The 25,353-nt window shown below is 42.5% G+C and overlaps 1 protein-coding gene across 1 annotated transcript in view; it reads left to right on the forward strand.

The window, feature by feature from the left end:
- kirrel3b (kirre like nephrin family adhesion molecule 3b) overlaps window positions 1-25,353 on the forward strand; it is a 156,913-nt gene that overhangs the window by 110,145 nt on the left and 21,415 nt on the right. Inside the window, exons 4-6 of the mRNA XM_041940860.1 lie at window positions 5,532-5,701; window positions 12,378-12,528; window positions 22,474-22,579. Coding sequence (XP_041796794.1) covers window positions 5,532-5,701; window positions 12,378-12,528; window positions 22,474-22,579 — 427 coding nt within the window. The remainder of the gene's footprint in view (window positions 1-5,531; window positions 5,702-12,377; window positions 12,529-22,473; window positions 22,580-25,353) is intronic.

A 25,353-nucleotide genomic window follows, 5' to 3' on the forward strand; every position in this document is an offset into this window, starting at 1 on the left:
CCTCAGCCTCAGAACCATCTCTTGTTTGTCCCCTCTTCCATTCATTTGCATCAAATTTCCTTCCCCTTGGCTTCCTTTCCCCCACTGCTTACTTCTTCCATCCAACATTTGCCCTCCCAGTTTATCATTCTTTACCATGTGGCAGCAAATCAGCCCTCTCCTTTTTTACTTATATACATTTTGTACAATCCGCCTTACTGTTTGTGATTGCCATCTGCCATCCTGTTTGTGGTGGTAAAATGCATTTGTGTGTTTCTCTCCCCCTCCTTCTCATTCATTCACTCATGCTCCTTCTCTCGTCTTGCGTGTGCATGTGTGCCCACACGGCTGTGGATCTTCTGGCTTTCAAACAGATGTACAATGACAGCACTTGAAGACGTCCGGTGATGTGGGCCAGTGAGCCACGCACGTCTCCTGTATCCACCTGCGCCGGGTATTCCTCTCCTATCCTTTTTGTCTTCTTTTTTTCCTGATCTATCTATCACAAACTCTGCAAGCTGTCGCAATGGGGTGACAGGCGGCCCGTGCAAGCATTCCTCTGAAATAGACAGGCAAGTCAGGAAGCTCATTGTTGTTCAGGACACGTCTGCTGAAGCACAGCGCTACAGCAGCCGCACATTACCAGCCCCCCCCACCTCACCCTACACCATCCAGCCTCCTCGTGAGGAGCTCTCCCTCATTCATTCGCCTCCAAATTGCTTTTTCTCTGTTGCTCACGCTCCTGGAAAGCCGGGGCGCTCGCAGGATTTTCATTGGCTGCTTTTGGAGAAGTTCCCCCAGTATTGCTTTGGCCCGGAAAACCCAGCAGGTCCACCATCAGCAAAACCAGTTGTTGCCAGACTGAAGAGGACTTCCCAGCCAACTCCAGCACATGTTATCAGCTTCCCCTCACATAAATCCAAGTTTTATGCTTCGTGTTTGGGGAGTTTTATGTTCGATGTTTGGAGGGTTCATATGTATCATGGGACAAAAGGCAGCTTTATGACCCCCAGGGTTTATTTAGGCTCCTCTTGGAGGTGACAGACTTACTGCCTTGCACTGTTGAGTTAATTACACATCAATATGCCTTGGTCTCATTTATGGATATCTTTGATTATGCAGTAAAAGTAAATGATCTCACTGAAGTCCAGGCTGTCTGACATCACAGGCTTTTTCCTTTTTGATTGAGGTGTCCAAGGTGGGTTTACAGTCAGATATGTATGGCATTGGTAGATTTGGAGAAATACATAAATGAATCCAAAGTCTAATTATAGACTGGTTGAGATGATGGACCTCCATAAAATTTTAGCTGCCTTGAAACAAAATAGTGGAGTTGCTCGGGGACCGCGTTAGGCTAATATAATTGGATTTCGCTCTCAAACCAAAAAAAAAAAAATTAAATAAATAACGCCTTGGATCTTGTAACTCACCACGATATCTATGATCTCATGAAGCCATGGGTCAAAGTAGCCTCAACAAATTATTTCTAATGACCACAATAATGAACTATCTGTATTTTGCAACTATTTTCAAGTCTTTGGTTGAAACCCCCATGCCTTACATCTTTGATTATTACAGACATGCAAAAAAAATAAGCACAAACTCCCTCATGGCTGATGTGCATATCAGTTAACTTTGATTTGTATAAAACCTGAATGTCTGCCTGTCTGTGAGTATGCGTGTCGACAGTGTCCATGTGTATTACACGCAAGGGCATGCGAACTTGTGAAAGCGTTGAAAGGGATTGCATTATTAACCCCAAGAAAAAAGTGGCGAGTGGAGCAGAGTTTGCAGTGAGTCAGCCCTGTAATTAAAGAGGAGCGATCAATCTGTACCACTGACCACACTACTTATGCCAAGTCCATCGAATGGCTGCAGTAAAGAGCTAATTTAGAACCATTAGGGACTGCCGAGTTTGCAAACAGGCCAGTAATGATGATGGCTGATTCAAGTTCAAGGCTTGGCCTCTGTATAACTGTCAGACCTGGCAGTCATAAGGGAGGATCAGTGCAAGATCTCAGATGAAGAGAAAGACCTAAATATCTATTTAAATTAATTTTTCCTCGTCATTCATTTGTCTTCAATTGATATGGGGTTATTGGTCAGTTCTTCCCAGACGTAAAGGCGTTCGCCTGCCAAGAAAAGAGCACAAATGTTTCCTCTATTTCATGACTATTGTGTAATCAAGTCTAGCTGTCTTTTGCCTTGCTGCGGAGGCTTTTTCCACGCTCTTTCAGCGGTGCTGATTTCAAAAAAGATATCAAAGGAACACAAGGTGAGAACCTTGAACGAATGTGCTAGTTAAACAGAAATAATTCCAGTCCAGGCTGTCGCAAACACAGACTCCACAGCGGCACGCTCTGCACCCAGTAAGACGTCAAGCACAATGGAGGACAGAAAGATACAAAGGTGTGGATCTAGGATGGAGGCAGCCAGCCGTGTCCTCCTTCCCCTTGTCTGTTCACCCTCGGTGTCTTGCTGGCAGGCAGCCCTGCAGGGGGACACGGCCTGAAGGTGCAGCAGTGCTCCGTTTGGTCTGCCTGTGACCTCCTCTGTCCCATGTAGTTCCACAACTGTGCACAAAATCATGAACTCCTCCTGCACTGTACACTCTGACATCCCTTAATGGAAAATACGGCTGAATAATAGTAGACAACTGAGGCCATTAAAGGTCAAAGGGAGACACACAGTGACAAACAGTCTGCGAGGGTGTAACCCTGTTCATTAGTGGTGACACCTTCTGACCCTGTAGCAACCTATTTATAGACACCAGCATGTGTTAATGTGTGTATAGAGGGAATATTTCTTCTTAGAAAGAGCCTGAAAAGCCTCTCTGAGAGTTTTGGGCACTTGTAAGTAATGACAGGTAAATCACCTCGCTTGGATGTGCAGTAAGTCTGAATCCTATCAGTCACATACTGTCACACTTCCCTTTTATGGCTGCCTTGCATGCTTGCATTAAAATAATATTTCAGTCACGTGTGCGCGAGAGCGCTAACAGCGAGCTCAGAACACTGGATCTTTGCAATCAGCTGTCACTGTGCTCTCACCGAGCCTCACGTTTTGTTTGTTTTCTTTAATGACAAACGGGGAGAGCTGTTTGAGAGCCATGGTTCTTTTGCATGCTCCCCGTCTCATTTGCATACCATGCAGTCGCACTATTATTAGCATAAGAATAAACTAATGCAATCCTCCTGACCTCGTTTCCAAATGCAGATAAAGGACCAGAAGGTGACCACGTTCTCACAAAGATTCTATCTTGCTCGCCTGGATCAGCGCACTCTGTTGTCTGATCTGCTGGTGCTGACCTGAGATTCCTCTACCTCTCCCAACCCTCCGCATATTAATGAGGCCCAGATGAAAGGGAGCCAGCCAGAATTAACGCTGCATTTCAAACTCAAATGCACAATAGGAACTAGTGAGTGGGAACTGCCTTTGAAATAGTAGGTTTACGGGTCCAGTTGGTTGAGTTATTAGTCTCGTCTAGTCCAGACTCCACTGTTCTCACACTGGTCTGATTCAGCCCTTACTCATTGTAAATGTGCAGTACTGATGGGCATGTTGAGTGATAATTTGGACCACAGTTTCCATGTTTTTTAGTCAATGACCTTTTGTAATGCAAAGGAATTAGTCATAGGATCGGGAGACCAAAATGCCACCCCCATGCACTAATCAAAGATGAGTGCAATGCTGCTGTGGATCACCAGTATCAATGCGCTGCTCCGCTTGCTCTGCAGGACGCTACAAATGACATGTGACCATTTGTTCAATAGGCTAAAGGTGTAATAAAGATTTCAGCCCTGATTGATTTTGCTTACTGAGGTAACAGCAGCTGCGGTTTAATACCAAAGCAAACACTCCTTTCAGCAGCTACTGGTGCATCTGTTTACAGTTCAACCAACCAAACTCACACGGTCTCAATAAAGAAACCATGACCTGATTTCAGGGTGCACACCAAATGTCCATGATGCATTTTTGATGAGCGATCAGGTTCGCGCTAACCTCTGTGACAAACGCACTGCATGAATTGTGACTGCTTCACAATAAAAGCCTCCCCTCGTCTCGCCAGGTGAACGCTTTTAATGTGAAGCAGCAACAGCAGAGTGCGTTCAGTTTGCATTAGCATTAACTCAGTACAGCTCTGATACAACATTAGGCGAGAGAACATTAAGCACTGAGGCGGATATAAAATTCAAAACAACCCCACCTAATTATGTGCGGGGACGGCGAACTCTGCCACCAACAATAACAAATATTGTATAAAGAGGTATGTAAATACACTGAATGGATGCTGAAAAAATGCAGACCATAAATAGTATCAAAACCATGATCTGATTTGAAAATTTGAAGTAAAAGCAGTTATCAGGTCTGAGCTCAAACTAGAGGCTTTGTTTGATCATTTTAAAAACATTTACAGAAACTTAAAACTAAAATTAGTTAAATAAAGTGATAACAAAATCAGTCATTTCATTGAAGAGTGAGCAACATATAATACTGTATGCAGTCTTTTCTGGCATCACACTCTATTTTATGTCTGTCATAAAAGAGCCCTTTTATACTTATTGTCATTAAATGTACAAAACAGTATCCCAAATTACATTTTCTCTCTTTTCATCTCAGTGCTGTTTGACAGCATAAATCTAGCCTATAACAACCTTCCTTCCAATCATAATGCTTTTGCAGGGGAATATGGCAGCTGCCTGCAGCCTTTGATTTCATCTTGCCCCAGATCTGCATTGTAATGAGCACTCCGGTCAATCAATAATTCACTGCAGTTTCAGTTATAAAAAAAGAGGGGGAAAACAAACAGATCAGCTCATGGGTAAAACAGGAAGAGGACTTTGATCAGTGCCATCTATAGGCACATGTAGCACTGTTGGGGTGCTTTCTTCTCTCTGTTGTATTTATCAAAGCTGAGTGGGGGAGAAATAGGGTCAATCAATATATATATAAATATATATCTGTGTTTCTGAAGGAGCTATACATAGACTTAATAACATTTACTGCTGACATGTATGTGTGTATTCTTTGTAAAGTGGGGAATCACATCTGCTTTGACTGATGGCACAGCTGATTGTTATTTAGAGGGCCGGGCTGTGACTTGAATAAAGCTGCTGCCAGCTTTTTTTTTTTTTTTAAGTACAAGACAAATCTATTTCCCACTGTGAACTCATCACCTTCTCTGAATGGGTACCTGCAGATGTGGCTTAAATTTCCAAAGGAAAATTCATTTGTGTACAATAAACCAAATGTGTGGTTATGTGTTGGTATTATAAGAACTGCAGTTGACTGTGTGATGAAGTCAGGCGTCATGCAGTCAAATCCTTGCAGGTGCTATTATAGTTACAGTGTTGTGGAAAGGCATCACATCACTCAACAAAAATACCACTTTGCATATTGAATGATACTATAATTACACGTCTACATGCTTTGCTAATAGTTCCGATTTAATTGCACAGTTTGTACTGGTTTCCTGATAATGTGCAACCCATTCATTATCATATGTGCTCATATGACTAATGTCCACTCTTTCTCTGTGTCTGCATCAATAGTTCCCCCAGAGGACCCAGTCATCAGTGGAGGGCCTGTGGTGAGCCTAAGGGCGGGTGACCCACTCAATCTGACCTGCCATGCTGACAACGCCAAGCCGGCCGCCTCTATCATCTGGATCCGCAATGGAGAGGTCCTTAATGGGGCCATGTACTCCAAGGTAAGCATAGAGGTGTGTGTCATACCAGGTTTGCAGACAGGCTGGGGACAGGGTCGGGGAGGGTGGAATGATGGGTGAGGGTTGCATGGTGGCTGTGCTTTCATTCTCAGGACTAGTGTTTATGTTTTTTTTTTTAAATAAAAGTAGTGGCACATAGGGAATGAAAAAAAGCTGTTATTTTCCATTTGTGCATGTCTTGCTTTGCTGTGAAGAACTACTGCAAAAGTGCTAAACATCCATGAGCTGTTTCAGAGTGGCTGCCTGAGTCATCGGTGGGTGTTTGCCTCGCCGTCCAGACAGCTTTTTGAAATGAAATCCCTTGAAAATCCAGGTTGTGTTGTGATTACAAAAAGATGGCTGGCCTTTTTTTCCCCCAGTGTATAAATCGACTCAGACAAGCAGATGGCGAGATCATGGAGCCAGAGAGGAACGCAAAGTCACTGACAGACTTTGCGGTCCTCTCTGGTGTTTTGATCTCCTCCTTCATTGACATTTGTCTCTCTTCATCTTCCCAACCTGTTCTAAATTCTACTATGTCGCTTTCTGTGCTGAATCTGCCTGAACCTTTCCACAGTGAAGTGTGATTCTCGCTGACAGATCGCGTTCTCGCTTTTGATGCCCCGGTGCGCAATAGCCACCGTTCACACCAGTCTGGTGGCGCGATCACCTGACCCCATAGACAACACTGACATTCAGCCTTAAGGCTAAGCATGCAATCAACACTGTCATGTTCTATTTCCATTTAAACAAAGGACAAAAAGAGACCAGGCACTTTAGAGCACTAACACCTCCCCCGCCTCCTCTCGCTCCCTGCGCTGCCTCATCCCATTATCGGCTTTTTTCAAAGAGCAGATAAATGCCATTGATTGGACTGGGGTACGGCACCAGGCCGATTTGAATAAAGTGATTGCTGGGGGTGCCGCTCGCTAATGGTGGGCGGAGAGTGCGCTTCCTGCCTCGACTTCCTCTCAGAGCGAAGGCAGACATGAAGACATTCTGTGCTGGTAGCTGATGGATGCCCACGTGCCTGCACCGAGCCCGAGTGTGTCCCTCTCCCCTCTTATCTCTATTGCCCGCCATTAAAAAGCAATGGCTTCGATTAAAAGGAGATGGCTCTCTTTTTTTTTTTGGGTCCGAAGAGCAGTAGGGGGACACTTTGTAAGCATAATCATCTGCTCTGATGGTCTTCTCATATCCGGCAGATGAAGAGGACTAATGTGAGCAGATGTGGTGGAGGCTTCACAGAAATGGCTTTCCTGATGGTGTCATATCTAATGATAGTTCTGACCCAATGATAATTCCCCACTAAGGCCTCCGAAACCTCATCTCTATGACCTCTTAGAAAGCTATTTACTGGACCAGTGGTTAAAGAGAAAGTGTACGATTAAAGCTATCACTTAGCAAAAATGTGTGCCGCTTTTACCGCAAAACAGAGTCACTGGCTTGATGCGCTGCTTATCATTCACGAGGGTAGCTTTCAAAAAAACTAAACAGAATTGTAGTATATTATGGAGGGGGCACCCCTGATAATTAAGTGGCAGAAGCTTGTCACAGTAAGGTGAACGGTTCAAATATCAAGACTAGCTGTGAAAATGCGGGCAGCAGGAAATTAATGAATAATGTTCTCCCTTCCCTCAAACGCTCGCGTCCCATCTGCTCCAGTGGAGCCGCTCAGTGGCAGGTGGCAAAGGACTGTTTGTAACGTGCAGCCTCCAGGTCTGAGCTGTGGTTCGGAGGTGTGTGCACTTGCTCTGTGATACTTTTGCACCAGAATGGTACGACAAGTCATTTGAAAAACATGAAGCGTTCCCCTCCCAGATGCGCTTCATTTTTTTTTTTTTTCTGAATGCTCAGGTGGAAAGCTGAGAGGTGAGCGGGAGTCTGAACTTATCTCAGTGTTAAGAGGTTTAAAAAAAAAAAAACTTTTATGAGCTGTTCTGTCTCGCAAGAGCAGAATACAGTGCTTTTTTGATTATATGCCCTCTCAGCTTTGCAGTAAAATTGTGTTGCTGTTTATTATCAGGTAAAATTGCTAAAGTTTACACAAAGCTGCTACTGCTGATTGAAATCATTTTCAGCAGGAAAAAAAAAAAAAAACTTTTACCAGTCCTGGTTTTTCCCTGTTTTCTCTCCCTTCTTTCCTACAAGTGTTCAAGGCATCTGCTTTTTCTGCCTATCAGTTTCATTATCTGTCTCCCATCCTTCATCAGTTTTCTTTTTTTTTTTTTTTATCTGTGTGTGTGTGTATGTGCGTAATTACAGCGCTTTATTGCATTTTAATCATCACACTCACTGAGTAATAGGGTGGGAAAATGCTTACAAACAAAGTAACCAATTAAAATTTGAGTGGGCATTAAACACGTCGGCTTTTTTTCCATTATGAGACAGGTGTAGTTTGCAGCAGTTGTAGCAGTTGAGGAGAATATGAAGTCAGAGTAGGCTTTATTTCCAACATTAATGTAATTCATTGTGCCAGTTTTAAAAGGTCTCAAAAGATTTTGGCAAGCTAATTAACCAAATCTTCTCAGCATTGAAATCAAAAGTGTGATCTGAAATGTAGATCACTTCAATTAATTACTTGGAACAACTTCTGATATGATCTTTTTGGAGTGAGTCGTGAGTAGCAGTTCTACAAAAGATATCTATTTAACCTCGGTGACCATGGTAAAAACGAGTGTATTTTCACTTAATCAGAAATATATAGCACAATGTTAAAGCAATCAACTGTTTTAGTGAGAATGGCTGACTGAATGCAACCCAGTGATACACTGGGTATCAAATCAAAGGCGTGCTGGATGGGTCCGCAGAATATTAATGATGTATAAAATGTTAGCTTTTGCTTACTCGCTAAATCCAGCAGCATCCCCAGGAGGCTTCTTCCCTCTATTACTGACACAGTCGAGGCTTTCCCTGCACGCCTGCCAGGTCTCAGTGGGTCATTTTCATTTCTGATTTAATGTTTCAGATGACTTGAGGGTTTGAATGAAATACACGTAAAAGATGAATAAAAGGTATGTCCTAATGTTTTTTATTAACCTGGCCAATTTAGAAAATTAAAGGTAGATCTGAGACTTTATTGCTTCATAATGAAGTGAAAATGTTGGTCTGAATTCATATCTCTGTAGAAATCATAGCCTTCATCACAGGGATTTAATGGACTGAAGACATTTCAGTCACACCTGAAACTGATGCAGCCGGACTGTGATGAGTCTGCAAGTTAATCCGGAAGATTTTTCCCTAAAATGTTTTTCTTTTCTTTTTTGAAAATGAGTCTGATTAGTCTACTTACTGTCTATAAGTTTATGTTATAAATTCTATCTATACACTATATTAGAGCTCACTGGATATGGCACATAATGTGCAAAGCTCCTAGCCTGTTATTTGTTAGTGGGAATTCATAAACTCAATTTTGCTCATAGACCACATAATCCATTATCAGTGGAGTATTTTTTCATTATTACATGCGTGGATTTATTTTTGGTTCAGCGGTTGGTAATGGATCGTCTTGTCAGCTCACCAACACATCAGAAACGTTTAATGATGGTGTGCTTTTAATCACACTGTCCCACATCCTAAAGGTTGAGCAATTCTGTTTTTACTTTCTGTTTAAAAAGACATTTCAGAAAGTAAGACTTTTAATTCTGAGATTTTAAATCCACTGGTATTCACGATCACTTATTATCCTTTAAAATCTTGCAAGAAGTCCACCTTGTTAGACACAAGAAAACACAACTATAAAAGAGATGCATTTGGTATGTATGTTAAGGGCCCAATGCACTTTAAATTTCCAAACAACCCAGATTCCAAAAAAAGTTGGGACACTGTATACAACATAAGCAAAACAAAATGTGTTCATTTGCAGATCCTTCTTGACTTACAAAGACAATACATCAATACATGTAATGTTTGACCTCATCAGCTTCATTGATTTTTGTAAATATCTGCTTATTCTGAATTAGATGCAGCAACACGTTTCAAACTAGTTGGGACAGCAGCAACAAAAGACTGGGAAAGTTGTGGAACACACCTGTTTGGATCATTCCACACGTAAACAGGTTGATTGGTAACAGGTGATAGCATCATGATTGGGTGTGAAAGGAGCATCCTGGAAAGGTTCAGTCGGTGACAAGCGAGGATGGAGCGAGTTCACCACTTTGTGAACACATGATTGGATAAAAGATGGGCTCAGGAACACTTTGCAAGCTGTAGTCGGCAAATGACTGCATTCTGTTTTAATCTATGTTTTACACAGAATCCCAATTTTTTTTCCAATCGGGGTTGTACGTGGGATTAATGGCACCATTAAGATAAATGCAGCTACTACAGCGGAGCAAAGTAAACACAGTGAAGGGTTAGGGCTGTCACTGGATTAGGTTAGCTGCTAGCAAATGAAGTTTTATTTAGTAGATAATCCATTTGATTGAGCTTTTTTTTTAATCAGTAGATCATCCAGAGGGCTCTGGCTGGTCTACTGACAGGCCGCCTCTGTCTTAAGTTAAAGCTTGACTCTGCAGTTGCGGCTTGAAGTGAAGCTTCGTTAGCGGGGTAAGAGCTGTGCTGATGCTCTTGTGAGCAGGAAGGATCTCAAAACAGAAGCCACGCTGACAATACGTCTACCCCCATAACACAATCGATGATATGGATAGCAGAGAGATTATGTAAACAAGCACGCAGCCAAAGCAAAGATCCAGCAAATATTAGACCTGAATACAACAGGTTGCCAAACAGAGAGTGCCCTCGATGCACAGTTCCTGCTACTGTGTAAGGCATTAATCAACGAGATAAGCAATAGGTCGGCTCATTGCTGCGTGTTTCTTTGTCTCCTTTACCCTCTAGTGGTCAGAAATCAACTGATACAGCTGTAAATATAGAGGGAAGAAAGCAGCCCTTTCCGCCTCAATCTTGTTACTCTTGCCACTCCTCTCCCAGCGTGGTTAAAAGTATTCTTCACATGGGCTCCAGGCAGTGATATGAAAATGTATCAATTTGTAATGTGGCACGGTGTTGAATTCAATGCAGCAGCCAGCTAACCCCCTTTCCAAGATTAATGACTTCAGACAGGTCCAGAGCGACGAGGGAAACAATCCTGATTGTGTCAGGAAGGATATTACATTGACATATCCCGCGTCTGACAGCTAATGCGTTCTGCTTTAGAAGTGACTCACGCACAACTATGAATTTCATCACACGGTTCCTCACATACAAATGCGCCTCACACAAACATGTGTGGCATGTATAATATCCTTCTAAAAAAAAAAAAAAATGTTCATCTTCAATTTAACACTACAGACGCTCTAATGTGACTGAAGAGGTGCTTGAACTATAAAGTGGTTAGATGAAAAGATTTCTATTGAAATGTCTTGCTGTCTGATTTTACAAGTTCAATGACATTTTAATTATATTATCCAGAATATGGTATGCTTAAGCGAGAAGTGGAGCACATATAATAAAAACCTACAGCATAATTACCACTGGTTTGTACACTGACAATGAGCCACAGTTTGACTCAGCTAAGTACCTGGCTAAGGTTCAGTCATGACACCTCCACTAACCTTTTGTGCCTTTATAGAACTTCTGTTTTAAACTTAATCCCATTGTGCACAAGTTAACGGCCATAACGTCTGGAGAAGCGGTGGTTCGCAGACTAAAATGTCACATAGATGTGGAGGTGTGACATGATTTTCTTGCTTTATGGCGTGCTAGAAGAATCCAAATAAAGGAAATGTCCGTGAAGCAGCCCATGCATTTGTGAGGCTAAACCAAAGGTAGCAGTTCAGTAAGGCAAGTCCACTGTGAGCTCCCTCTGGTCAGCGTAGTATTTCTGTTTCTATGTGGAGAAAATATTTGTGCTTCACTATAGCAGGGTCTTACTTTCTTCAAAAACGCAAGAGCAACAGTGAGCCTCCTTTAAAGAGATGGCAGGGAAATGCATCTTGACTTTGTGGTTGACCACACTGTGCCCCGTTGCCCACGCAATTTGTTCTAGTCAGTGACTTTGTTCTGCCCCGCACTGGTTAACATAGACTCCCAGAGCCCTCCCCTGAGCGTTTTAGGGAGAGTGAGAGCTACTGAGCGCTACCAACCGATTCCAGATGGCTTCCACAATGTAGGGCTCAGAGGATGAGCACTGAAAAGAAGATTGATTTCCTTTGTGGAGTATGACAAGCCATGCACTAGAGCGCAGCTCTCCAGACACACAAAAGAGGCTCAAAAAACATATTTCTACTTTTTTATTTTTTCATATCAATCAGCTTTGCAGTAAAACTACAGGCTAGAGTGTTCTGATGGTTTGCCTCTGGTCCCCCAAGGGATGAGATGTGTGCATCCATGAATTATTTTTACAATTTTACACCTTCTCCATCAAAGCTTGTCTGGTGAACTGTTTGTTCCATCTCTCCTCCATGTTTGCATGTCATTTCAACAGTTTAGAATCCTTGAATCTGAGCGATTGAGGATAAAATCCAATATGTGTTTGACTCTAAACTTGGGGTGTGCAGTATCAGAGTTTTTGCCCCAAATCAAAATAGTTGGAGATTCTGTTTATTGATTACGAAACACGAACTCCAAGGTTCCAGCATGGCGATCCATCAGACTTATGGCGTAGATTCAGGGGCCTGGTACGTTTCATCCACGCAGCTGCCTGCACCGCTAGCTTCGACTTAACTCAACTCTGCTTCTCTCTTTGCAGACCTTGCTCCGTGACGGCAGGAGAGAAAGCACCGTGAGCACGCTCTACCTATCTCCGTCCAACATCGAGACAGGTCAGCAGATCATCTGTAAGGCGTCCAACAAGGCGGTCCCCAACGGCAAGGAGACCAGTGTCACGATCGACATCCAGCGTGAGCATCCCGCTTCCCCCTCTCCGTCTCCCTTTCTCTTCACTGCTTTCTCTCTCTACCCTCTTTAGCTTTTTCTTGAAGTTATTGTTTTTTTTTTTTTTTTGGTCCCTTCGTAAGCCATCAGAGCAGATGGAGAAAACCAAGCCTGCGTATGACATGCATTACTCAGTATTTGAGGTATTTCTCACATGTAGAGGCGTGAAACTGTCAGACAGGCATACATGACTAACACTTGTGACTAAACATCTAGGATTCATTTTAGGCTCTGATGGATATTTAGAATTGGTTTCTATTCTGCTTTCATATACCATGTGGGTGGGTGGATGGATTGATGATCCATCACTTTTTTTTTTGTTCACTATGATGAAACATCAAAGGAGCTGTCCATCTGAAATGAGTGTGGATTGTCTTTTTTGGTCCAGCTACCTGCCTGCCGTGGCGCCACACACACGGTCTCCACCCCTTTCATTTCCTCGCTCACGCCATCAATCTTTTTGACGAGAGCATGCGCAATTCCCCCCTCAAATAGGCAAAGTAAGCCCAGCGTGTAAAACACATTCAGCCTCAATTGTCAGGGAATCTTTTTTCGATCAAGAACTATTCACATTAGGAGAAGGGCTTTGAACAAAGGGATTCTGCGTCACTCACAGTCCCTTCAACACCATTAAGTATGACTAATAAAGCAGAAAATGCTATTTAGGCAGCCAATATGACTGACGGCTCCATTCTTTTCATTATGTACACCACAAGAGGCAAGCATGGCAAGAGCGGGCACGCCATGATCAGGCCAACTCAGGCGCGGGAGTAAAAATGATGAACAGTTGTTGGTGTTTGCAACCCTTGCAGTTTGTCCCCGTCATTCTCTGTCATGCAGCCGGAGAGGGAAGTCTGCCCACATGTAAACTGATTTGTCACCATGTATAATGACGCGTCTGTGATAAATGCTCACCATCATAGCATCACCCTCGCCTCTGAATGTATGATTTAACCCTGAAAAATGAGTGCAGCGGATTTCTAATTAGCATTCCAAAATGTGCTCTTTACACAATTAAAGCTCCTGACAACATTTTTCACAGTGTGAGATCAAACTGAGCGACAGCAGAGAGTAATTGTCGAGATTCAAATTGTCTCCCACAAGGCTTAGCCTCTCATTTCCCTCCCTCCCTCTCACTCCTCCGCCCTCCCCTCAGACTTGACAGGTAAAGTGTTCAGCACAGTTCAGCAGAGCCTCCGGAGTTTGTGCTAAGATCCACTTCCAAATTAAGCTGCTCCCGAAATGAAACATGCTGTAATTGAACTTTGATTCATTCGTGTTGGGTATCAATTTGCTTAATTTCATTGCTGCCTAATTCGATTACAAGGTTCTTGGCTCAAAAATTGCATCTGAAACACTGCATGTTTTTTAACAAAAATGTAAGCTTTGGTGCAGATGTAGCCTACGTTATATCTGTGCTCTTAGCACACTGAACTGAACTGAACTGACGTGTGACGCAGACGCATGCAGCAAACATGAAATACGTCTACTGTCAACCCTGCCTTCTAGAAATAACGTGAATATACATGCATTTATAATTACATTGTGGTGTACAGATGTGTATTTTTCTTTGAGTGAATGAAACGCTACATTTTATGTAGACCTCACAGAGAGGTGGTCCAGACGGATGGCGGCCGTACAAAGTGCAGGAATGTGACACCAGAATCCAGGGTTTAGGCAACAAAGGCGCTTTCGTCAAGGTTAAAGACAGATCATGATTTAAATGTAAGAAAAAAAAATGATGTCTCAAGACACTGCTGACTTGTTCTGCATTAAAACAGACCATAATCTTTCCTTAACATTAATGAAGTGCTAGCAGTGCCCGAAGATAACCATAACATAGTTGAGTAATGCTGTAGTCACTTTGAGAGGATAGTGCATTGCATCATTTCCTATTTTGGTAGAAAGCAAATGAAAGACGTTGTCAGTAAACATGCATTAAGTATCAGCATCTTTGCAAATGATGTATTTGACATTAATTAAAAACATTTCCACATTGCGTTAATAGAAAACATAATTTGGTCAGCATTACTTTTCCTTCAATTTGCTGTTGCAAATTAGTTGTATATAAACATGGTTTACAGAAGGAAGGGCTTCTGCTGTGGAGACACGCGCTTGTATCCAGATGCCAGCTGCATTTTATGAACTGTCATGTAAACAAAGGTCTGCAGGTCATTCCTGTCATTACTTACATGTATGTCTACTCTTGCTATTCAGTGGTAAAATCCATTGTGAGAATGGAGTATTGCGAGGTCAGAAATCTTAAAACCACTTAAATATGAGTGCATCACGTGCTGCAAAGAAGGTGACCGGAGGGAAGCACGCAGTCTCCGTGGAACAATAAAAAACAGGTGCCGGATGAATAAATGATAGGATGCTGGTGAGGAAAATAGTAGCAGATGAAACTCGACCTCCATATCTTTACGGACCAGACACCACATAGGTCTGACCTGTGCGATTGCTCCTCCACAGTGTCGCGGGACAATCAGGCAACTGGTGATGGGCAGACGCTGTTGCCATACAGAGGAGGCGGTACACAAAGCTGAAACGAGGAACTGTCATGGCACGAAATATCATCAAGCCCTGTCAGAATCTGTGCAAACTGCTGCTCACTACTCCAAAATGTGTTGTTTTCATTTATTAGTTTCACATCCGTTCATGATGCAGTAATGAAGAGAGATGAATGATGAATGAGTGAGTCAGAGACCACTGCCAGGCAATGGAAAAAAGGCCAGACAGGAGAGCATGTGTTACCTCTTTGGAGCAGCAGAAACAGAAAGCGTACCTGTATTTCTTCTGCCCGCTGTGCTGCTCTCTTAGTGAGCCTTTCTCAGAGACGGTGAAAGCCATCACCCCACCTATCAAAGCAATGGTTCCTCCAGGCGCCCTGTGTCAGCTTGCGAAATAAATGTAACACTTGACCATCTCATCTGTGCAGCTGCGCTTGGGTGTCCCATACTCTACAGCAAAAACCAGTCATATGTCAGGATTTAACAATACTGGGTCATAATCGTCAGCGGTGTAAAATGCTTTGGAAAGAAATATGCAGCCAGTAGCCCGGCCAGCAGTGAAGTACAATATGTTCAGCATGAACTGGTCCTTGTAAAGGCGGATGTCATGAAATATTGCCAAACCTGCAACTGTGAATGATACTGTAGTTGGTCATTATTCCGCCGTAGGAAAGGCCCTTTTGCCAAAGCAACTGGAGAGATGCAATGTCGCATAGCACTGACATGCTGTGTCGCTGTGCACATGCTGTATGTTCTGTGATAGTCCAAGCTTGTGTATAACAAGATGCTGCCTGTACATCTACATTCTTCACTCAAGATAAGCATAATGATAATGCGAATTCATCATTGGTACTGCAGGTGCTAAGAAAAAAGTCGTAAAACTGAAAAAACAGCTCCAAGGAAGTCCTGAAGACTTTCTGATTTAAATCAGTGTTGATCCTGTCACATACAGATGTTTGGTCAGGACCCCTTGTGGTCACTTTTTAAGGCCCTGGGTACCCCTTTAGTGTCATTTTTCAACATGCAGGGCCTCGCAGTCACTGAGAACAATCATAAATATGTGATGAACGTTGTGAAATGGTCGCACTTTGCTTAAGCTAGGCACCAAAACTAATTGGTTAGGTTTAGTTGTACTTCAGTTGAGCATATGTCAGGATTAGCAAATGATCACATTCTGCTTTATTAATGCTTTACACAGCATCACAACTTTATTTGGAATCCGGGTTGTAGGAGCGGTGCTGCAGTGTGCCCCAATGCTGTAACAAAGATAGAGGGATTAATGGCAGTCTCTGGTGAACGGTCGCTATTAGTCTAAGTGGGACCCTGGTGAGGGCCGGATACAGCAAGTTACTGAAGCTAGACTGCACACTGCATCAACTTCTGCGCTCTGAGATCTGAGTGGGTTACATTAGAGTTTGCTGGCCTAAGAGTGCCTTTGATCTTTGGGTAGAAGTTTTACCCCGTTTTTGACCAAGGCTATGAAGTCAAAAGTGGAAAGTGCGACCCAACACTCAATTCCCATTGCTAAAAGTCATACTTAGAAATTATTTCAAAGCATGCCGTTTGGGTGGGCTGCATGGACAGTCACACAGGCTCCGACTTTCAGTGCCATTTATATCCCTTTTTCGTAACTAGAAGTCAGAAATCATGAATTAACTGCTATCGAGCGCAGGGTTAATGCCTTTCAAATATTTCTCTGACACTCTGTGTGCTGCTCTGCATTGAGCGCGTAGAGATTAAATTGATATTGATGCTCTCATCTAGCTCTCAGTGAGACAGCAAATAAGCATATTTCCCCAAATGGTTGTGTATTCCCTGAAACTGTGGATAATGTCCACAGAGCATTTAAACGCTCCGAAGAAATGCTGGTAGTTCCTATTGCACGTCTCTTTGTGTGTAAGTCCCAATATTGAGAATTAAAAGTCTACTTTATTTCTCTGCGCAGAGTAATCTAATTGACCGCATTAGTGAGATAATATTAATGGCAACAAAAGTAATTAAAATCTTCTCAGTCCGCCTGCCCTTCTCAACATTTCATATTCCGCTCACCTCTAAGCTTAGTCGCCCTTTTTCTGTCCGCTCCATCCTTACAGCAGTCCAAATGAGAGTAATCTAAACACAACCTCGCACATTGCTCTACAGCTTAAACCAGCCTCAAATCCAATGCATTTCACAACGGTATTTTCTTTTATCGTCACCTTAATGCTCACGATTTACATCCACCTCAGCATTTTCCTTCCCACAGAAGTTCATACGGAGTTATCTGACCTAGGGTTAGACAAATTAGCATCTAAATACAGTATGTACTGGCGATGTTGCCAAAATGGGGGGGATTTAGAGCCAACAGAGATGATTCAGAAGCCTGGATAGACTGCTGACTTCAGTTGTCCATACCAGTCCATTAGCAGACTGTAATTATTTGATAGCAGAGGGGTGGCTACCCCCTGATGCTGTTTTCTCCAGCAGCATGACTTCACTTGCATTATGCCCTTTGGACTTTAATCAGTAAACCCTGCTACCCCCTGGCATAAAACCACTGCACTGGAATATGATTCTGATGCCACAGTTTCATGTCTTGCTGAATCCCACTCATCACGCAACTTAAAATATTCCTCACATATTTTCTAGTCCAGCTGGATATCTGCAGAGCTTTGCCCCACATAGAAACGCACGCTTTCAGACACGTAGTCGGAAATGAATGCGCTAGGGACGAGCAAAGCCAAGGTTCTCTCTGTGTGTTTGCATTGCAAACAAGCTGAGCCATGTGGGAGGAAAATGAATGCCATTTGTTGAGACTAATTAATAAAGAACATGCAGATGTGCAATTGGGGAGGATTTGTTTTTGGTAGCAGCTACATGCTCTCCCTGCTTAATCAAGCAGATAATGGCAAATTAATCTGAAGGCAGATGACAGAAGACAGAATTTGAAAGTGAGAGGGAAAGGGGGCAATAAAATGCTCAGAATACTTCTCTATATTAGATTAAGCTCTGATGATGCTGCAAGACTGAATTATCTCATGGGAGCTTACATGGTTGGTTGTGTGCATACATGATTTCTTAATATCACAACTCCAGTGCCCTGAAGATATACCTGATGCTCTGAACTAAGGTTTGACTTTTAAGGTCTTTTTCTTTCATTCATTCATTCAGCCCTTATTTAAACTTTGAAAAATCGTTGAGGGTGTGAGCCCACATTTAAAAATGGCTATATTCAATGTTGCCATTAAGGACTTCCTAAATAGACAGAAATCAAGGCCTGTCACATTTTGCTGTTTGAGATGCCCACACAACCCGTTCATACAAGATGCAATGATGAGTAGAATAACTGGAACAGCGATGAATCATGAATGATAAACTGAATCTGGGGATTTAAGAGTGGAGGCAGAGGCGTGTCTATAGATAACATCACCATAATCCAAGACAGACAAGGAAACAGCCTCAGTGATCTGATTCCTGCTGAACGTAGGAAAATTAGCTCTGTTTCTGTATCAATATCCATTTTTTATCGAAGCTTGACAAGTCTGTGAATGTGAAATTTAGATGTACTGTAACTTTTTTTTTTATCCATTCATACTCTGTCTGTACTGTGTCCATTCAGAGTGATAATATGCAAACTGTTGTCTGCAGTGTCTCTGGCTCTAGAATGGGGCTTCTCTTCTTCTTCCTGCTCCTAATTTCAAAGTGCTTAGTGCAATTTATCACAAGCTTGTTTCAGTGGCTGCATGTGCCTTGTTAGCAAAGCAATACAGAACTGCATCATCTGCATAAATATTGGCATTACAGTTTTTTACTGAGGATGTTATCGTGTTAATATAAATTGTGAACACAATAGTTTCCAGTATTGAATCTTGTAAAACCCTATTGACAGACCAATCATGTTCCAGAATAGCAGTGACTTTTGATTGGATCATTAACAAAACTGTGATACTGATGCACACAGACACTTACAGGTGTGCTACAGGGATTGCAGTGCTGCCTATTTAAGCAGCTGTATGAATGGAAAAACATCTGCCTTCATTAAGCAAAGTAAATTCTTCGCTGTTCCACAGTTGAATATCTCATAATCAATATGCTGGACCTCAGGTTCTCAGCCAGTCTGTTCTCCCCTCAAGTATTCCACTCAGCCAGCCATATGACAGTCTGCCCATATTGCTCAGGCTATAAGCCACAAGTAGGTGTCCCACAGACAGCTCCCCCATTCTTCAGAGGCGGCCAACACTCCTGGAGTTTGAGGCTGGTCAGACTGGAGAACAGCTGTCTACGGTGACCCGGAGAGGTTGGAAATTGAGCTTTAAGAAAAGGGAAAAACAATTTATGTTGGCACTATCTCCAGGAAACGGAGAGAAGTTGGAAGATTGTTCCAAAAACACCATCTGGTCTTCACTTTGAACTAACCGATCAAAAGCTGTCGACCAACTTTAACACCACCCCCCCATTCATCCTGTTGTTTTCCGACTATCCCCCTCTATCCACCCATTCCTCCTCACTATGCCTCGCTACTACTCTCCTGACTAATCTGAGGAATTAACAACCTAGCATATTGATGTGCCATCGAATGAAACCTCAAATGTACTCACCCTGCAGCTCATGCATTTATATATCACAGTGGCAAATGGACTTCGTTATTATGTAGATGTCTGTCATGTCCGCAGGGTCAAAGTTTAGAGAAGTGACAGTCTCAGATTCACACCCCAGGCCTTGCTGGAAGACATTTGATAGCTGTTCCTACCCAGTTGTCTTTGTTTGAACGTCTTCAGGGAGATGGGACTGTACAACAGAGTTGCTCGTCTGACTTAGAAACAGAAGTAAAGCCATCATGACATTACCTCTTGCTGAGAGGAACTGAGGTCTTTTTAAAGGGAGGGTCAGTTTCAATCATTTGAAAAGAACATTAATTAGGAGCCAGATTGACACTAATGAGCATTTGTGTCCTTAGAAGTCTCTTGGCAGCAAGACCAGAGGAAAAGGTTGGCGTGATTGAAAGCACATTATAGGAACACTTTTAGTGAAAAGACTTCTACAGTTAGCTTCTGCACATACACTATGTCTATTAGCACAGACCTCCAAATCTCTCCCACTTTCTTCTCATGTCTGCATCTCTCTTTACTCTCTGGCTCCTTGCTGGATTTTATTACCACCTCCACTGTTGCCACATCTGTCATTTTGCCCCTGAGGTTCCCTGTGCCTACGTTTTTGTCCACACAATTAACCGCTTGCGATGCTAAAAACACCTACTGGGCAGTTAACACTGGTGCTCAGGGCCTGGATAGGTTTCCTGTTTCATTATGACACACACAGCCCTTTCATATGCACACATACCCCCTTTAAGCGTGTGCCTACACATGCAAATACACCGACACACACATATACACAAACAGTTGTCGGCTCAGTACCTGGAGAGAATTGCTGGTTCACTGGGGCCGTCAGTCTTTGAGGGTCCGCAGTGTTGTTGTTTTCTTTACATGCCTGGGGAGAGCTGGCACAGGTGGAGCTCGCGGATTTGAAGGTGGCAGAGCGGTTGGTGGGGGTGGGGGGAGGGGGGGCAACTGTCTAGTAGGGAAATAAGTCTGCTGATGGGGAATATGGTGTGTGTGAGTACGGAGGAATATGGCACCTGGACCACCCCCCTCTCTGGGGCTTTGTGGCAGCTGAGCCAGCCCAGAGCATCTGCACAGCCACAGGGTAAAAAGCAGTTTTCCTACACTTCATGCCCACACACACACACACACACACACACACACACAGAGAGAGAGAGAGAGAGAATCACATAACTATACACAGTGTTGTTTGGCTTGTTTGTGTGCTTCTTTAATTCTATGTGGATGTCCGTGCCCACCGCTGCTCCTCATCCACGTCCAAACACAGTCCCTAGTTAGGACATTAGTATTATTGAACACGGAGCAGATAACATTGGTACACCTTCGAAACAGATGGTTGCGCGAGCATCAAACCCAGCTCCAGCTCTTCTCCCTTGTGACTAATCTAGTGCCCATGATGTCTTACCAGTGTGCCACTGGTACCACAAATGGCACATGGCTATGACACTGCGAGTCTGTGGAAATGGCATCTCAGGAAACAGTTGCTCTGCAGGCGGAATGTAAAATGTTTTTGTTGGTATTATTTCAGGCTGTTGAGAAAAGATTTCCAATTCACCCTTAGCCACACGGATTAGATCATATAAACGTTTTTCAAAGCATGTGTTATATACGACATGAGACACTCTTATTGGCCAGTCTCGTGCAACATTTTTGAAAGTTAAAATGAGAAAAGAAAACTTTGCTCCTATGAAGGACAAGAATTTGAACAGAACAGGATTTGGTTCCCTTAAACATTAGCTCGTTATGAGAGCACATGAATTCTATCCACCTGATTGTCCATTAACATTACAAACACACCTGAACAGCTACTGGTCAGGCATAGGTCAGCTTGATCAATTTTCCCTCGCTGCATTTCACGCTCTCAACAAAATATACCTAGCCTCTTCTTAGAAACCCTGACAAATAGCTTCACCTACTTGAAATTCATTCTCCGACTCGTGTGGTAAATAGCTGTTTGTTTCACATGAGACAGGATTGATATGGAAATTAACACGTATCCTCAAAAAGAATCCCACCTTTGTCAATTAGGATAAATTAAGTTGTTTATTAAATTTGCATAATCTGTATGCTTGTTATTCTAAGAACTGTTTTAATTGTGCTGTCTCACTGAGGTTGCTCATTGTCTTAATTGCAGGGGATTGCACTATGGACTATTCACTGCTTTCAAATTGTTATTTACTGAAACTCATTACCAAGTCAAGTTTCCCTTTGATTTGTTAATATATACTTTAACATTGCTAATGAATACGTGAGAGTAAAAATAGTATGTTCTCTCCCACACCTGTAAAATGCACCGCAATGTTATTCAGCAAATGGGCCTAGACCGCAGGTGGGTGGCAGGACGAGAACAAATAGGGCATCAAATTATTCAGGTGTAATCGCCTATTAATGGGGAGAAAACGCTGCCACAAACCACGATGAGTTGTCACAACTGTTCTGCTACAGCGTGTTGAATAAAAGCACTTTTACTTAGTGGTTTTAAGCATATTTACCTGTGATGCTGTATGTGTGGCACAGCTACACAAATGACTCTCAAATCAGTTTTGGGTCCCCTGAATAAAAGTGAGACTTTATTTTGCAGGTTGGTTTGTTTGGCTGTTGTCTTTTGAGGTTTCATTCTATCTGTTTTGTCTTCTCTGCAAAAAGTCTGCCATATTTTCATTCTAAGTCTTTTCCAGCCAGGGAAAATGTCAACAACATAGTGTTTGCCGCAGGTTTACAGTTCACAACAGGATGTTTGATGAGGCTGCCAGCTCTATAATTGGTTGTCTTTGTGTCTGTCCTTTTTTTTTTTTTTTTTTAGATCTCCCACTTGTCAATCTCTCAGTGGAACCTCAGCCTGTTCTTGAGGGCAACCTTGTGAAATTCCACTGCTCTGCAAAGGCCAACCCTCCTGTCACACTCTACAGGTGAGATCATGAAAGCAAGCATTGCTGCAGCACACACACACACACACACACACACACACACACACACACACACACACAAGTAATGAGCTATCCTGTAATGTTAAATAGAAGGAAAAGTTGGTACAGTTAACTTTAAACGAGCTCGTCGCCAATCAATATTGCTGGTGGATGATACATTTTCACATTAAGTCAATTTAACACTTCATTATTGATCGTATTCATCATTGTCAGACACCCTTTATGATGCCATGACACCATTAGATTTGCCCACACTTTGAAATGAGAAACAGTAAAAAACAAAGGACACACTGTCATGCTGAAAAATGTAATGAAAATACACCTCACAAAATTCATCTGGGAAACCTTGACATGTTCCACTGGGCTGCAGCAAAGCAATACAGTCTTCTGTTGCATAGCTCTTTGCTTTGTGGTCCTATCATCTCCCTTGACCATTAAATGTCTATCAGTGTGTTGGAGGGAAGCTTGAAACATAATGTGCGCGACATCTGATGAAGCTGTCAAGATTACAGCTTTCCCCAGATTAGGTTGTACTCAACATTATATAGCAGGAAGGCAGGTTTACCCCCAGGGGTCTGCAAGTGTTTTTATGTGTGCGTTGTGCAGTAGTGGTTGACTATGGCCTGTAGCGCATACTGTACTTTTGAGTTAGAGCTCATGCAATTGTTATTATTATTCTTATTTTATAAGAGAACATATGCTCCATTGTGAAGAGGGTTAGAAACACAGATCTCATAAGACGCGGCCATTCAGCTAAACTCCACAAGAATAAAACATGAAAAAGATTCTTTATTCTGATAAAAAGTTTAAATGATACTTTACCCCCGTGTAAAAAATGCACAAAAAAGAAAGAACCTGCTCTCTGAAATAACCTGGGTCCAGGTTATCACACACCATTTCTGAGTGGGTTTTCTGAGCGGTGTGGGACAGAGACGCCTTGGTGTGATTAGTGCCCTGTCTGAAGTTCCAAGGACTGCAGATTGGAGAAATTATATGTTTGGGAAATGGCCACCGAGATACAGTTGTTTCAGAACGAGAATGTGAAGGCTTCTTCAGCGGCTCAGTGCAGCAAAAAGAATGGAATGACTTAAAGATTACTCTTCGTACCGCAGGTGAGCTCCATCCAGTCCTTACTTCACTTTCAGTACAGTTTTCAGAACATGCATTTCAGTTTGGCTGTTATGTGAAGGTTGTTGAGGAAAAAAAAAGTACTTGCAGCTCATTTTAACTTAAAATTGCAGCAGCAAAAGATATATAACATGGCAAGGGATTTCAATGCTCTCTGAAGCAATTGTACAAATAAAACACCTTTGTGCCTTACATAGTATTGCATCAATACCCGACAGACCTTTTATATACAAGTATTCAGCAACCTATCACTAGACAGAATGCTGATATTCAATAAAAGGTTTTTTGTTTTGCAAGTTTGTTTTTTTATCCTCAAATACTAACGTTTTAAGACCATTTATTTCTACAATCTGTACTCCACTCCTAAAATCTGGTTAAGGATTTGCACTGCAGGCTAGTATTCAATAATGAAAATACAAATGATTCAGTAATGGTTAATTCAAATGTACAAAGCAGTCAAATTTGCTGATGGCCGACAAATCCACAATCCCACTGAAAAATGCTGTTGTAGATGCAACATAACCCATAACCCACAATCTTAATGTACTACCTTTCTTGAACAAGCTGCATTCCTCTCACCCATCTCCTCTGTGCATTAAACCTTATTGATTGGGGCATTCCCAGTTGTACCGGCAATTTGAATCTGTTTTGCATTTTTTTTTCTTACGCAACCTGTAATTGTGACGGAAAATGGACAGTGATTATTCTCATAAAATCTTGCGTGGCCGTCCAGAAGCGGTACTGAAGTGATTTGTCCAGAGACGGTTCTCTGTGTGGGAGGTTTTTAAATCCGGACGAAAAATAAATGGAATGAAATCGATAGAAAAGGGAATTGGTCGGCACTGAATCTTGTAATGGTACTGGGAAATGAAATGGATGTACAACACACTCACAGGTGGCAAAACAGAGATGTTGCCTTTTTGATGGATTCTGCCCTTTTGAAAAAGAAAAGGAGGAGGGAGGGCAGTGATATTGTGGAAAACAAGGTTTGTATTTCATTGTGTAGGTGCACAGCATAGACAGGACGTCTATTGCACCTGCAAAGGGATTTCACCTCTATTGTTATGAGACTGGATCAATGCTAGAATCAGACTTCTCTCCAGGGTATCAAGAGCTAAGATGCAATGGCTGTTGAGATGCCTTTTTCTTTTAGTTTGACAAACTACAGAATGAAAAAAGGTTGGAGGTTGAACTTTCCCTTTATGTAATTTATTTCTTCCCGATTTCTCTCTTCTATTGCTTTCTCTCGGCTGTCTCGCTTTCTGTCATTGAGACAATCCACAGTAGGATTGAATAATATCCACAAAGACTAATAACTTGTGATACTTCAAGGTTATACTCCACCAAATCTCCTGTTTCGTAGTCTCCCATTTACATTTATCTGCAATTTATACAAGCACTTCAGGACTCCCGTGCACCATTGGAGTTCAGGACATGGTAGACAGAGGATTTTTGGGCCTCATAATGCTTGCCTGAGAGACTTTGACTAGGGAGAGCCCCCCACAAATTCCCCCTCTAGAGAGCAATATCACAGAGGAGAGCAGGAAGCTGGTCAAGCAGTGTGGGAACCATTTTTCAGTGCTAATACACTCTGTCTACCCCAGATCAGATACTGCACAAGGACAGAG

The sequence above is a fragment of the Chelmon rostratus genome, chromosome 7 (genome assembly GCF_017976325.1).
Source record: "Chelmon rostratus isolate fCheRos1 chromosome 7, fCheRos1.pri, whole genome shotgun sequence".
In the NCBI taxonomy this organism is placed as follows: domain Eukaryota; kingdom Metazoa; phylum Chordata; class Actinopteri; order Chaetodontiformes; family Chaetodontidae; genus Chelmon; species Chelmon rostratus.